Genomic DNA, 13,823 nt, shown 5'->3' with positions numbered 1-13,823 from the left:
TGATTTTCTAACTCAATTTTGTCTTTGGGGTTTCTTAGGATGGTGGATATTTTTGGTTTGTGCAGAATGCTGTCTTGATGTTATGTTTGTGGAGGATCTTGCTGATTCTGTCTGTGGTGCCTTTTATATATGGGAGGAGGGCTGTGCCATTTTCTTGTTCTCTGTCTTGGGTTTTAGTGGGGGTTCTTTTGGATTAGTTTGGTAATCTTATTTCTCTGGAATCCATTGGATGTTAGTACGTTTGTGAGAGTGTGTAGTTCGGTTTTAGGTGTTGTTCGTCAGCTAAGCATTTTGTTCTAGAGATGAGTGTCTTGGCTACGGAGTTGATCTGTGCTGGGTGGTGGTGTGAGAGTGCATGCAGATAGCGGTTTGTGTGTGTTTTCTTCTGGTAGATGGTGTGTCCTAGGGAGCCATTGGGTTTCTTGTAGACTAAGACATCTAGGAAGGAAGTTGGTTGTTAACTTCTGTTTCCATGGTGAACTGTATTTTGGGGTGTAGGCTATTGAGGTGTGTGAGGAAGTTTTCAAGTTTTTCTTTCCTGTGGCCAGATTATGAAGGTGTCGTCTACGTATCTGAGCCAGAGTTTGGGTTTGTGATCAGATTTTCTAGTGCTTGGGTTTCAAAGTGTTCCATGTAGAGGTTGGCAATGACAGGTGAGAGGGTGATCCCATGGGTGCGCCTTCTATTTGTTTGTATTTTTGTCCGTTATAGATGAAGTATGTGTTGGATAGGCAGTGGTTGGTCAGATCTAGTATGTGCTTGGGGGTTATATTTGTTTTGGATAGCTGTCAAGGCTTCTTTGATTGGCACTTGGGTGAAGAGGATATGACAACAAAGCTCACGAGTAGGTCGCTGGGCTGTAAGTTTTGTTTCTTTATGATCTCTATGAACTGGAATGAGTTTTTTACGTGTGAAGCGATGGATTCTGCATAGGGCTGTAGTTGTTTGGCGAGAAATTTGGCTAGGTTTTGTAGAGGTGAGCCTATGGAGCTGACTATGGGTCTGAGTGGAGTTCCTTCTTTGTGTATCTTGGGAGGCCGAGAGCTTAGGGCATCTGGATGATTTCTCTGGGAATGATTCTTTGTTGGATTTCTTCGCTGATGGGGGAGGCTTTTATTTTGGATCTAGTGGTTTTTTCTAGGTAGGTGGTGGGGTCTGTTTTTAGGGGCTTGTATGCAGGGTCTTGGAGTAGGTTGGTTAGGAAGAAACAGCTGCGATCACACATTGCTCCCAGAAGCACGAAGCTGAAGCCTGAAGATGACGAATGAGACTTCGTCGAAACGTCGCCAAGACACTTCCAATTTTACACGGGAGAAAACCCGAACAACCAAAGACCTATATACAAACACCGTGAAAACCTCAGAAATATATATATATATATATATATATATATATATATAGGTCTTTGGTTGTTCGGGTTTTCTCCGTGGAATTGGAAGTGTCTTGGCCGTTTGAAGTCTCATTAAATCATCTTCAGGCTTCAGCTTCGTCCTTCTGGGAGCAAATATATATATATATATTTGCAAATATATATATATATATATATATATATATATATATATATATACTTTATTGAACTTTTTTACATTAAAAGCATAGAAAAAAAGGAAAAAGAAAAGCTGATATCATTTAACAGCTATTTATTTATTTATTTATTTATTTATTTATTTATTTATTTATTTATTTATTTATAATTTAATTTCTATACCGCCCTTCTCCCAAAGGACTCAGGGCGGTTTACAGCCATATTAAAACACAGAATACAAACAACAGATTTGTGGTGTTTTTCATCTAACAATAATCCGTGCAATAATGACCAACATTAAATTATACATATTTGTGTTCTTATTTTACCTATTGATTATACTTAGTAACTAAATATTCCTATCTCCTTTCCATCCATCCATCCATCCATACCACTGTTCCCATATATCATAAAATACTGATGTCTCTTTATCCTTCAGACTCAGAGTTAGTTTTTTCAACTTTTCACAAAGGCCTGGGAGCGATTTGTGGACCAGTTGTGGTTTATACAAGGGTCGTTGTGGGTTTGGGGGCTTGTTTGCAATGCTGTACATTGGGGGGAATTGTGTGTCTGTATGTAGGGGTGTGTGTGTGAGAGAGAGAGAGAGAGAGAGAGAGATTCGGGGGTTAGAATTCAGAGAGGGCCTATATCCAGTGTGCAGGATACAACATTTGACATCTTCGGCAACCTGAACTTGTGTGGACTTCAACTCCCACAATTCCCCAGCCAGCGCAGCTCTAAAAAAGAAGTTTTGATTTTTTCCCTCTTTTTCCAAAAGAATTTATTAACCGTGATGGTTTTTTTCCCCTTGGAATGAAAATGCTGCCCTTTGAAATTTAAATTTTTATGACTATATATTCGTGTCATATATTCCTTTCGACAGTTGCAAGATGGAAGCCTGACCAGAACAGCCACACGACACAGGAAGAGTTCAGTTAGCTGTTTTATTATTCCTGATAATATTTGCACAGCAATCTTCTCGTCTTCTGGCGGTTTTGCACCCTGGGCCAGACGAGATAAGGCTCAAAGGCATTTCAGTGGCGGTCAGACTTTGCCCTTTTTGCCTACGGAAGGATTCCAGACTAATTCCCCGCTTGACTCTTGCCCCAGTCTCTCTCTTGACAACAGAGAAGTTTTTCCAACTTTCAAAATCTCTTAAAAGTGTCTCCATAATTTGGTAGAAAGGCAGTCCTCAACTTAGTGAAAGAAACTGCCTTACGATTGGTTCACACTTACGACCTTTGCTGCATCATGTGATCAAAATTCAAACGCCTGGCAACCGGCTCATATTTATGACGGTTGCTGCCTCCCGGGGTCATGTGATCTCCTTTTGCGACCTTCCCACAAGGAGAGTCAGTGGGGAAGCCCGATTCACTTAACAGCCTTCTTACAAACGTAACGACTGTTAGTGATTCACTTTAACAGCTGTGACAAGAAAGGTCGCAAAATGGGACGAAATTCACTTAACAACCGTCTGACTTAGCAACAGAGGTTTTGGGCTCAGTTGTGGTCTTAAATCAAGAATGACCTGTAATTGCTTTGAAATTGTGCCTGTCAAATCCCGTGCAGGTAGTCCTCGACTTACGGTGACACCGAGCCCCAGATTTAGGATGCTAAGCGAGACACTTGTTAAGAGAGTTTTGCCCCATTTTATGACTTCCTTTGTCACAATTGTTAAGGGAATCACTGCAGCTGCTAAGTTAATAGCCTGGTTACTAAGTGAGTCAATCTTTGCTCCATTGGCTTTGCTTGTCAGTAAGTCAGAAAACAAGGATCGCATGACCGGGGGGCACTGCAATGGTCGTAAGTGTGAAAAACGGTCCCAAGTCATTTTTTTTCCTGTTCTGTTGTAACTTTGAATGGTCACTAAGCGAACTTTTATTGATTGGCAGCCTAACTCCTTTGCACAAAGCTTTGTTTTCTCTTTTTTTCCTGAGCAATGAATGTCTCATTTATTGTCTTTGTTCTCCTGGTGTATTTTGGTGATGCCAATGAGATGCGGCAGAGAGAACGGAGGCAGGCTCCTGTCGAACCACAATCCAAACCAGAAATAGAGCTGCAAGGGACCTTGGAGGTCTTCTAGTCCAGCCCCCTTCTCAAGCATGGAGACCCTATACCTGTAATGGAGAACCTATGGCACATGTGCCTTTGCCAGCTCCTCTTCGGGTCTCTGGCGTGCGCATGCACACCAGCGAGCTGGTCTTCGCACGCACCAGAGCACCAGAAACTCAAAGACAAGCTGGCCGGTACACATGGGCACGCCGGCCACCTGGTCTTCGGGTTTCTGGTGCTCCACCACACATACACGCACACACTCACGTTCCGGTTTGGGCCCTTGGTGCCAAAAAGATTCGCCATCACTGCCCTAGACGATTTCAGACAATTGGTGTCCAATCTCTTGTTAAAATCCTCCAGTGATGAAGTGCCCACGATTTCTGGTGGCCAGCTGTTCCACTGGTTAATTGTCCTCACTGTTGGGAAGTTTCTCTTTAAATTCCAGGTTGCTTCTGTCCTTGGTTAGTTTCCATCCGTTGCTTCTTCTCCTGCCTTCAGGGGCTTTGGAGAATAAGTTGACCCCCTCCTCTTTGGGGCAGCCCCCCAAATAATGGAATGCTGCTATCATGTCCCCCCTAGTCCTTCTCTTCTCTAGACGAGCCAAACCCAGTTCCCGCAATTCTGTCCTTTGTGTGTTTTATTCTCGGAGCAACTTCAAAGTAAAGGTCAGGATCCTACTACAGAAGCAGTGGGAGGAGCGAGGCCGAAGACAAGGGGGAGTGAGGATCTTCAGCTGATTGCTCAAAAGCTTCATGAGGCCAGTGATGGCAAATAAATTCCGGACTTGGAATGTTAATGGATTGAACTCAGCGCAGAAAAGAAGAAAAATATTATTTGAGACAATTTAAAAATGATGTGATTTGTTTACAAGAGACACACATTAAACTATCAGATCAAAAATACTTAATAAACTCAAAACTAGGTAAACATTTTGTTGCTTCAGCTTTGGATAAGAAAAATGGTATAATGGTATATCTGAGAAAAGATATACCAGCTAAATTAATTGAAGCCGATATCCAAGGGAGATATATTGCTATTGAACTTGTATTAGAAGGAAAAAAAGACACTTTTGATTGTATGTTTTATTCTCCAGGCCTTTGATCATCTTAGTTGCTCTTCTCTGCACTTTTCCCAAACTCTCAACCCCTCTTCAGTCTCTCCATCTCTTTGGGCCACTGAACCCATCATCCACCCAAAATCTATTCTCCCCCCCACCCCCGCCTTCTCCCAGTCCCTTCCTGTGAGCCTGAGGGCAGGGATGGTCTAATTATTATTATTGATTTCTGGATGCTTCTCTAGGGAGCCATTCTGATGGGGGAGGCGGGGGGGGGGGGGGAAGGGAGAAACGCTTTAAGCAAACAGGCGAATCGAACATCACGTGAGAAACTGGCTACAGAGGCTGGGCCACAAACAAAGTGCCCAAAATGCAGCCACAGGACCCTGGGGGTGGGTGGGTGGGGGAGATTTTGTAGCATCAGAACTTCAAAATCAGGATGTAAGTAGCTTTTGGGGTATCCGTTGGCATTGATTGGTCGTAAGTCAAGGACTAAGGGTAAGGCAACCCGTCTCATATATGGTACTTACTGCCAGACAACCATCCATCCACTATCCACCCTTTCTCCCTCCCTCCCTCCCTCCCTTCCTCTTCCCATCCATTTCCATCCCCTCCTTCCTTCCTTCTTCCTTTCCTCCCTCCCCTCTCTCTTTCCATCCCCTCCTCCCTCCCATCTCTTTCCTCCCCTGTCCCTTCCTCGCTCCTCCTTTCCATACCATCTCTCTTTCCTCCTTCCATCCCTCTTCCCATCTCTTTCTTCCCTTTTCCAATCTCTTTCCTCTCCCTCCCTCCCTCCTTCCCACCCTTCCTCTCTCCCTCTTTTCCATCCCCTCCCTTCCTCCTTCCCTTGCTCTTTCCTTCTCTTTTCTCCCCCCTCTCCCTTCTTCCCATCCTTCCTTCTTCCCATCCTCTTTCTAACTTTCTAACCCTAACCCTAACTTACTAATAAGGGTGTCTTTCTCGGTTGCATCCATGGCAGGCTGGATGAAGACTTCGGAGTCCTTCACTGAGAACATCCATTTGCTCCTTTGATCGTGGACTTTCCTGCTTTGCACCATGTTCCACTTAATCAAGAAGGACCGAGACGGGTCCAGGAGGGAGAAGAAGAAGGAGAAGGAGAAGAAGGAACGCATGTCGGCCGCCGAGCTGAAGAGCCTGGAGGAGATGAGTCTGCGCCGAGGCTTCTTCAACCTCAACCGGGCTTCCAAGAAGGACGGCAAGAACCGCCTGGAGATCTCCAACCCCATCCCCATCAAAGTGGCCAGCGGCTCGGACCTCCACCTCACTGACATCGACTCAGACAGCAACCGGGGAAGCATGATCTTGGACTCGGGCCACCTCAGCACAGCCAGCTCCAGCGATGACCTCAAAGTGGACGACGGCAACTTCAAAGGCTCGGTGCTCCAGCGAGCTGCCAAGTTCGGCTCGTTGGCCAAGCAGAACTCGCAGATGATCGTCAAGAGGTTCTCCTTCTCCCAGAAGAGCCGCGACGACAGCGCCTCGGAGACCTCCACGCCCTCTGAGCATTCGGCGGCGCCTTCCCCGCAGGTCGAGACGCGAACCCTGGAGATGCAGCTGTCGAAACACGGCGCTGGGACGCTTCCCGGCGCCCCGTTGGCGTCCGCCTTGCGCACCCGGCTGCCCGAATTGGTGAGCAAGAGGTTCCCCGCGGAGCTGAAGCTCCCCGTGGTGGTCCCTCCGCAGCCCCCTGTGCCCCGCCAGCTGGAGCTGCAACGGCGCAACACGGGAGACTTCGGCTTCTCGTTGCGTCGTACCACCATGTTGGACAGGGCGGCCGATGGGCAGGTATATCGGCGAGTGGTGCATTTTGCCGAGCCGGGTGCCGGAACCAAGGATCTGGCTTTGGGCTTGGTGCCGGGTGACCGGCTGGTGGAGATCAACGGGCGCAACGTGGAAAATATATCCCGGGATGAGATCGTGGAGATGATCCGGCAGTCGGGCGAGACGGTGCGGCTAAAGGTGCAGCCGATTTTGGAACTGAGCGAGCTGAGCCGCTGTTGGCTGAAGAACGGCGAGCGAGCCCAAGGAGCAGCCTTTGATGTGAGTAGCTGGCCTGCGCGGGGCAGGCTGGGGGGGCTGACGGGGGTCTCCTTCATCCTTGGGGCCACGTGGTGAGTTTTGGCTGAGTCTTGACTCCTGGGCTGCCTTGGTGGGACTTCATAATGTCCGTTCTCTGGCGTTGTGTGGCCATCGCGATCAGCCCTACGGTTGTGTTACGAAACGAAATCTGCCGCACAGAACCGTTTTCTTCTTCTTTTGCAAATGATGCGGAACACTTTAAAAAGTGTGGTTGTTGTCCAAACGTTTGCAAGAAAGCTCGGGAAAATTTAATTCTGCGTTTCAGCGGGTTTCATGATGCCAGGGTTGTGGGTTTTTGTTTTTTTGTGGTTGAATGAGTTTTCAAACTGGGGATTCTGAAGCATTTCCCCAAAAGATTCCTCTGTATAGACCAGGGGTGTCCAACTTTGGTAACTTTAAGACTTGTGGTCTTCAGCTATGCTGACGGGGGAATTCTGGGAATTGAAGTCCACGGGTCTGAAAGTTGCCAAGGCTGGAGACCCCTGGTATAGACCGAGAGTAGCCGAGAACAAAAAGTGGAACGATGGCTAGTTTTTCTAGTTAACGGTGAGATCTGCAGGACTAAAAAATAAGGGATATTTCTTCACGCTGTGTACTTGCAGGAGAATTTAAATTTGATAGGCAAGTCCTTCTGAGAAACCACAATTTTCCAAACCCATCCGGTTCGTCATGGCTTACCTGGAAGTGTGGGGGAAAAAATGTTGTTGCTTGTTACACTATTCACTGTGATGGGGACGGTCAGTATAAACAGCACGGAGGTTGTGTTGTCAAAAATATTCTCTTTTTATGCACCCAATAATCCTTTGAGCCCTGCTTTTTGACAAGCAAGCTTGTGGAGGCCAGTGAGTGACCCTGTGGCTGTTGAACCTTAAATTGGATCGAGGAGTTTCCTGCGTGTGCTGAGTCTGTGTGTTGGTATGTGCATTACAGATGCATATTTTTAGGGAGGCTGGTGATTCAAGATAATATATTTTTTTTTCCTCCTCGGGAAAGCTATTTTGAGAAAAGGCTACATCCCTCGGGCGAAATTCCGTTCAAAATAAGGATTTGTCAGCTGAAATTTTAAGATGTGGTATGGAATATGATGGTATGTGATTATACTTTTTTTCCCTCTGACTATACAGGCTGAATGTATAGTAGTCCTTAACTTACGACCACAATTGAGCTCAAAACTTCTGTTGCAAAGTAAGATCGTTGTTAAGTGGGTTTTGATCTTGGAAATGCCCGGCTAAAATTCCACCTTATATCTGTTGCAAAGATTTGGTGGTGAGTGATGGAAAGAGCTCTACACGCTAGTGAAGATCAGCTGTTTACAGCTAGTTCTCCACTTACGACCGCAATCGAGCCGAAAATGTCTGTTGCTAAGTGAGAACCGTTGTTAAGTGAGTTTTTGCCCCGGTTTATGACCTTTCTTGCCAGAGTTGTTAAGTGAATCCCTGCAGGTGGTAAGTTAGGAACACGGTCGTTAAATGAATCAGGTTTTCCTATTGATTTCGCTTGTCAGACGGTCGAAAAGGGGATCATGTGATCCTGGGACACTGCAACCGTCATAAATACGAGTCGGTTGTTAAGCATCCAAATGTAGATCACATGACACCATGCGGATGCTGCAGTGGTTGTAAGTGTGAAAAACGGTCATAAGTCACTTTTTCCATGCCGTTGTAATTTCAAGTGGTCACTAAATGAATGGCTGTAAGTTGAGGACTTACCTATATTCCACTGTGTGTCTTCATCTTTACTTTGGTTGTAGGGAACAATATATAGGTAGTCCTCAACTTACGACCACAATTCAGCCCAACGTTCACGTCACTAAGTGAGGAATTAGTTACGTGAGTTTTGCTCCATTTTACGACTTTTCTTGCCCCAGTCGTTGAGCGGATCCCTGCCGTTGTTCAGTTAGTAACATGGTCGTTGAGCGAATCTGGCTTCCCCATTGACTTTGCTGTTCAGAAGGTCGCAAAAGGGGATCACGTGACACCCCCCCTCCCCCCCCCGGACATTGCAATCGTCATAAATGTGAATCAGTTGTCAAGCATCTGAATATAAATCACACGACCATAGGGGAATGCTGCAACGGTCATAAAGTGTGAAAAACGGTCATAAGTGACTTTGCAATGGTCGCTAAGTGAACTGTTGCAAGTCAAGGACTACCTGTAAAACTACCTGTCTTCCAGAGCTCGCGATTTCTGATCTGTTTAGTGTCCACCGCAAGGCTAGCAACCTCTCTGGTCGTTTTCACACTTTGGAGGGGACCAGAAAAGGGTTTTTTTTGCACCAAAACGTATTAAGAAATCCTCCTTTTTCTCATCACGGAGTTTCTGCAGACGGAAAAAGGAGATGGAAATAATAATCATATAATAAGGGATTTTGAAGGGAAAAGAGGCATCGTCTGGAATTCCCCACCCCTCCCCCTGTTAAAATTGTGCAGAAGAGGCTGATTGGGTCAAAAAATCTGGAAGCTCATTTTTGATTGGTGGTTAGCATCCATGCTGGCTGGGGGATTCTGGGAGTTGAAGTCTCTTATTAAAGTTGCCGCTGTCGGGAAACCCTGCATTAAGCTATAATGTTTTGGAAGAAAGTGCCCTGCATATTTTATTTTATTTATTCATTTATTTGTCGAGTACATACTAGATTATATAAGTATAAGCATGAATTGAATACATAAAACGAATACAATTAAAGGGGACATTAGGACAGGGACGGTAGGCACGCTGGTGCTCTTATGCACGCCCCTTACAGACCTCTTAGGAATGATTCACTTAACAACGGTGTTATTAATTTAAGAACTGCAATGATTCACTTAACAAAATGTGGCGAGCAAAGTTGTAAAAGGGGGCAAAACCCCCTTAACATGTTTCTCAGTTAGCAACATAAATTGTGGGCTCAACTCTGCGGCCGTATGTTGAGGATACTCCCCATATTTTTATTCCACCTTTATTCTTTTTATAAATAGGTTGACTCAGCCTTCCATCCTTTATAAGGTAGGTAAAATGAGGACCCAGATTGTTGGGGGCAATAAAAGTTGACTTTGTATATAATACACAAATGGATGAAGACTATTGCTTGACATAGTGTAAGCCACCCTGAGTCTTCGGAGAAGGGCGGGATATCAATGCAAATAAAAAAAAAAAATACTGTCTTATAAATACTCTGGGAGCTGAAGTCCACAAGTCTTAAAGGGACCAAGGTTGGAGACCCCTGTTCTGAAGGATTTATTCTGACAGGAGGAAGAACGAATGAATTTCTGTGTTGCTGTTTTTTTTCCAATGGAAGGGAAACACCCAGCATGGAATTCTCTCTGACTCAAGCGAAATCCAAATTAAAAATCCACGTGCAAATGAAACTGTCAAGAAATGGGGTAGAAAGCAGGGCGCAGTCATGAGATATCGGAAGATGCCGAGGAGGCTGTAAAAGCTGCATTTCTCAAGCTTGGCAGCTTTTGAAGACTGGTGGGACTTCAACTCCCAGAATTCCACCCATTGAAGTTGAAGTCACCCCTCTTAAAGTCACCCCACCTGGCTGGGGGATTCTGGGAGTTGAAGTCCCACCCATCCTCAAAGCTGCCAAGCTTGAGAAGCTCCGCTCTAAATGAAGGGGAAGCCTTCCCTGAAATGTGCAGACAAATTTACTTATTTATTAATTTGCAAATTACCTTCTTCTAGTCTAGAGTCAGCCTCTGGGTCTGTTTGCTGGAGGCTCTTGGTTAAGGGCTTAGGACTTTGGGACTGTGGCTTGCCTTCTGATAAACTCCTGCCTGGCTCAGGACACCTGGGAGACGCCAGCAGGTACCAAACAAGTTGGTAGACGTCTGTGCCGAAGTCAGGTGACCTGGGCATTTGCACCGCCTGCCCACTCAAAACACCTTTGAAAAACCCAGGTTCACCTGTGCTCCCTGGATTGTTTTCTTGCAGACGTTTCATGACTGTTAAGGGTAATCTGGGTTCACAGCCGAGGTTGTGGCCTGTTGAGCAGAGCACCCTACGCAGGAAAACGACTGAGACTGGTTGTATACAATAACAGTCACTTGCAGACAAACTGGTTTGATATTCCTTTACTTTTAGGGAAAAGGCAAAGACACAGTCCAAAAACAATTCCAGGTCATACACGTATAAATTTAGTCAGTCAGTCTTCTTACCAAATGTAGACTTGCACAACAAACAAGGTCTTCTTTCAGTTCAGCAAAACACAGTTCAATTCACAACATTTAGTATCTTGAGGAATCAGTAACTAGCCATGATCAAGCAACGATCATAAAGCTCAAATACACAGTTGCAGCATGTCTTCACTTACAATGCTGTAGCGTCCCTGTAGATTCCCCACAAGCCATAATTTAGGGGTCCTTTTATACATTGGCTACAGAGCTCAACCAATCAGGATGCTTGCAATGATGCAGCACAGCCTTAAAGCAATATCGTGCCTTTCTACAAACATACATAGTTAGTTTATATATTGCCTGGCCAACTAGTTAGGCAAATAACAATTTTCCTGACAATGACCCAACTAGGGAACATCATCAGTGCTAAAAGGGAGGAGGAGGAGGAGGAGGACTGTGTGGAGTCCTGGGTGCTGTCGAAGCTGGGTTGTTTTCTTGCAGATGTTTCATGACCCTACTAGGGAACATCAACGCTAGAGGGGAGGGGGGTTTGTGGAGAGGAGGGAGAAGGAGAAGGGCAGCAGGAAGATGGTGACAACAACTGTGGGGTCCTTGGTTGTTTTCTTGCAGACGTTTCATGACCCAACTAAGTAACGTCATCAGTGCATTCTTAGCAGGTTACACCTGGAATTTAGTTTGCCAGATCTCCTCATTGAAACTTCTGCAAGGGAGGCTAATTTGGAGTTGGAGGTCTACCTTGGGCTGGCCTTCCCCATCTGGAGGCCAGACAGATGTTTGTGGGCTGAGAATCTTGGAAGTTACAGATCGGGGTGAAATCCAGCAGGTTCTGACAGGTTCTGGAGAACTGGGTAGCGGAAATTTTGAGTAGTTCAGAAAACCGGCAAATACCACCTCTGGCTGGCCCCAGAGTGGGTGGGAATGGGGATTTTGCAGTATCCTTCCCCTGCCATGCCCACCAAGCCACGCCACGCCCACCAAGCCACGCCCACAGAACTGGTAGTAAAAAAAATTGGATTTCACCACTGTTACAGCCCCATGGAGCTTATTTATTTATTTATATTTATTTATTTATTTTGTCACACAGTATATATAAGCATAAGCATGAAATAACTATACAGTATATAAGCATATATATGAGTATGAGTATGTAATAACTATATTAATTGGATATAACAATAGGACAGGAACGGTAGGCACGTTCGTGCTCTTATGCACGCCCCTTACAGACCTCTTAGAAATGGGGTAAGGTCAATGGTAGAGTTTTTGGTTGAAGCTTTGGGGATTTTGGGTAGAGACTATAGAGTTAGGTAGTGAGTTCCAAGCATTAACAACTCTGTTACTGAAGTCATATTTTCTGCAATCAAGATTGAAGCGGTTAACATTAAGTTTAAATCTATTGTTTGCTCTTGTATTGTTGCGATTGAAGCTGAAGTAGTCTTTAACAGGAAGGACATTGCAATAGATGATTCTATGAGTTAAACACAGGTCCTGTCGAAAGCGGCGGAGTTCTAAGTTTTCTAAATTCAAGATTTCAAGTCTGGTGGTATAAGATATTTTGTTGTATTCAGAGGAGTGGAGAACTCTTCTTGTAAAATATTTCTGGACACGTTCAATTGTATTAATGTCAGAGATGTGGTATGGGTTCCAGACAGGCGAGCTGTATTCAAGATCTGGAGGGGACCAGGGTAGGGAAGGCTGGTGCTCAGGTTAAATGTCTACTCTTCGTAGTGGTGAAATGTCAGAAATATTGGGGGGATTTTTTGGGGGGTGGTGATGGTGGTAAGTGTTTCTGCACGCTCGCTGTGTATGTCAACTTGGCAGAGGGCTTAAAGAGTGGCCCCTTCACCGTGGAAAAACAGCTGTACAGCTGTTTTTAGTGTAGCCCAATAATGAAATTGCTAATTGAAATGCAGGTTGAGAAAACCTCATTTCAGGAAACCATTAAGGCTGAAGGCTGGTAGGTCAGCCGATTTATGGGGCTGCAGCTTCTGAAGGGACGTTGAGTTCAGTAGCCCAGACTATCGTAGGAAGTCCTTGACTTATGACCACAATCATTTATTTATCAAATGTATTGGTAAATACATTTACAATCTGAAGCCCGTCTGACTTCAGGGTAACTTGCGGGAGGCTTACAATCATAAATGGAAAAAAAAAAAGGAATTGTACAAATCAGAGATCTTCAACCTTGGTCCCTTTAAGACTTGTGGACTTCAACTCCCAGAGTTGAAGGTTGGAGACCCCTGGTATAAGTTGGAGACCCCTGGTATAAATGATATTCTTGGGACCAGAACATATGTTGCTAAGTCAGGTGGTTGTTAAGTGAACCTTGCCTGATTTTACGGCCTTTCTTTTTTTTTTGGGCCATGGTTGTTAAGTGAATCACACGGTCGTTAAGCAAATTCAGTTTCCCCGGCTGGCAAAAGGTGATTGTGTGACCCAAGGATACAGCAACTGTCATAAATACATGCTGGTTGCCAAGCGCCTGAATTATGATCATGTGACCGTGGGGTGTGGTGACGGTCGTAAGTGTGAGGAACGATCGTAAGTAAATTTTTTCATTGCCGTTGTAGTTTTGAACGGTCGCTAAACGGAAGTAAGTCAAGAATTGCCTGCAATCCAGATTTCACCTAAATGCAGAATTTCAGGAACTAGAATTCCCAATGCACCTGGTCGATTCCCATTGGAGGAAGGTTGGCATACCGGCAGTCCTCGACTTACAGTCATTCAAAGTTACAACAGCACTGAAAAAAGTGACTTACGACCGTTTTTCACACTTACGGCCTTTGCAGCATCCCGATGATCCTGTGATCAACATTCATATTCTTGGCAAGTGACTCATACTTATGACCGCTGCTGTGTCCGAAGGTCACGACAAGCAAAGTCAGTGGGGAGCCCTACTACTAACTGATCATCTGTGGCGATTCGCTTAACAACGGTGACAAGGAAGGTCGTAAAATGGGGCAAAGCTTACTTAA

General features: G+C 45.1%; 1 protein-coding gene across 1 annotated transcript in view; it reads left to right on the top strand.

Annotated features, from left to right (window-relative positions):
* The window catches only part of MYO18A (myosin XVIIIA), a 202,251-nt gene that overhangs the window by 21,710 nt on the left and 166,718 nt on the right, over positions 1-13,823 (top strand). The window contains exon 2 of the mRNA XM_058163839.1: positions 5,614-6,695. Within this exon, the coding sequence (XP_058019822.1) occupies positions 5,691-6,695 (1,005 nt within the window). The 5' untranslated portion in view covers positions 5,614-5,690. The remainder of the gene's footprint in view (positions 1-5,613; positions 6,696-13,823) is intronic.

This window comes from Ahaetulla prasina, chromosome 1 (genome assembly GCF_028640845.1).
Source record: "Ahaetulla prasina isolate Xishuangbanna chromosome 1, ASM2864084v1, whole genome shotgun sequence".
Lineage (NCBI taxonomy): Eukaryota > Metazoa > Chordata > Lepidosauria > Squamata > Colubridae > Ahaetulla > Ahaetulla prasina.
The sequence above is the reverse complement of the archived record's forward strand: the minus strand, read 5'-3'. Positions and strand labels throughout refer to the sequence as shown.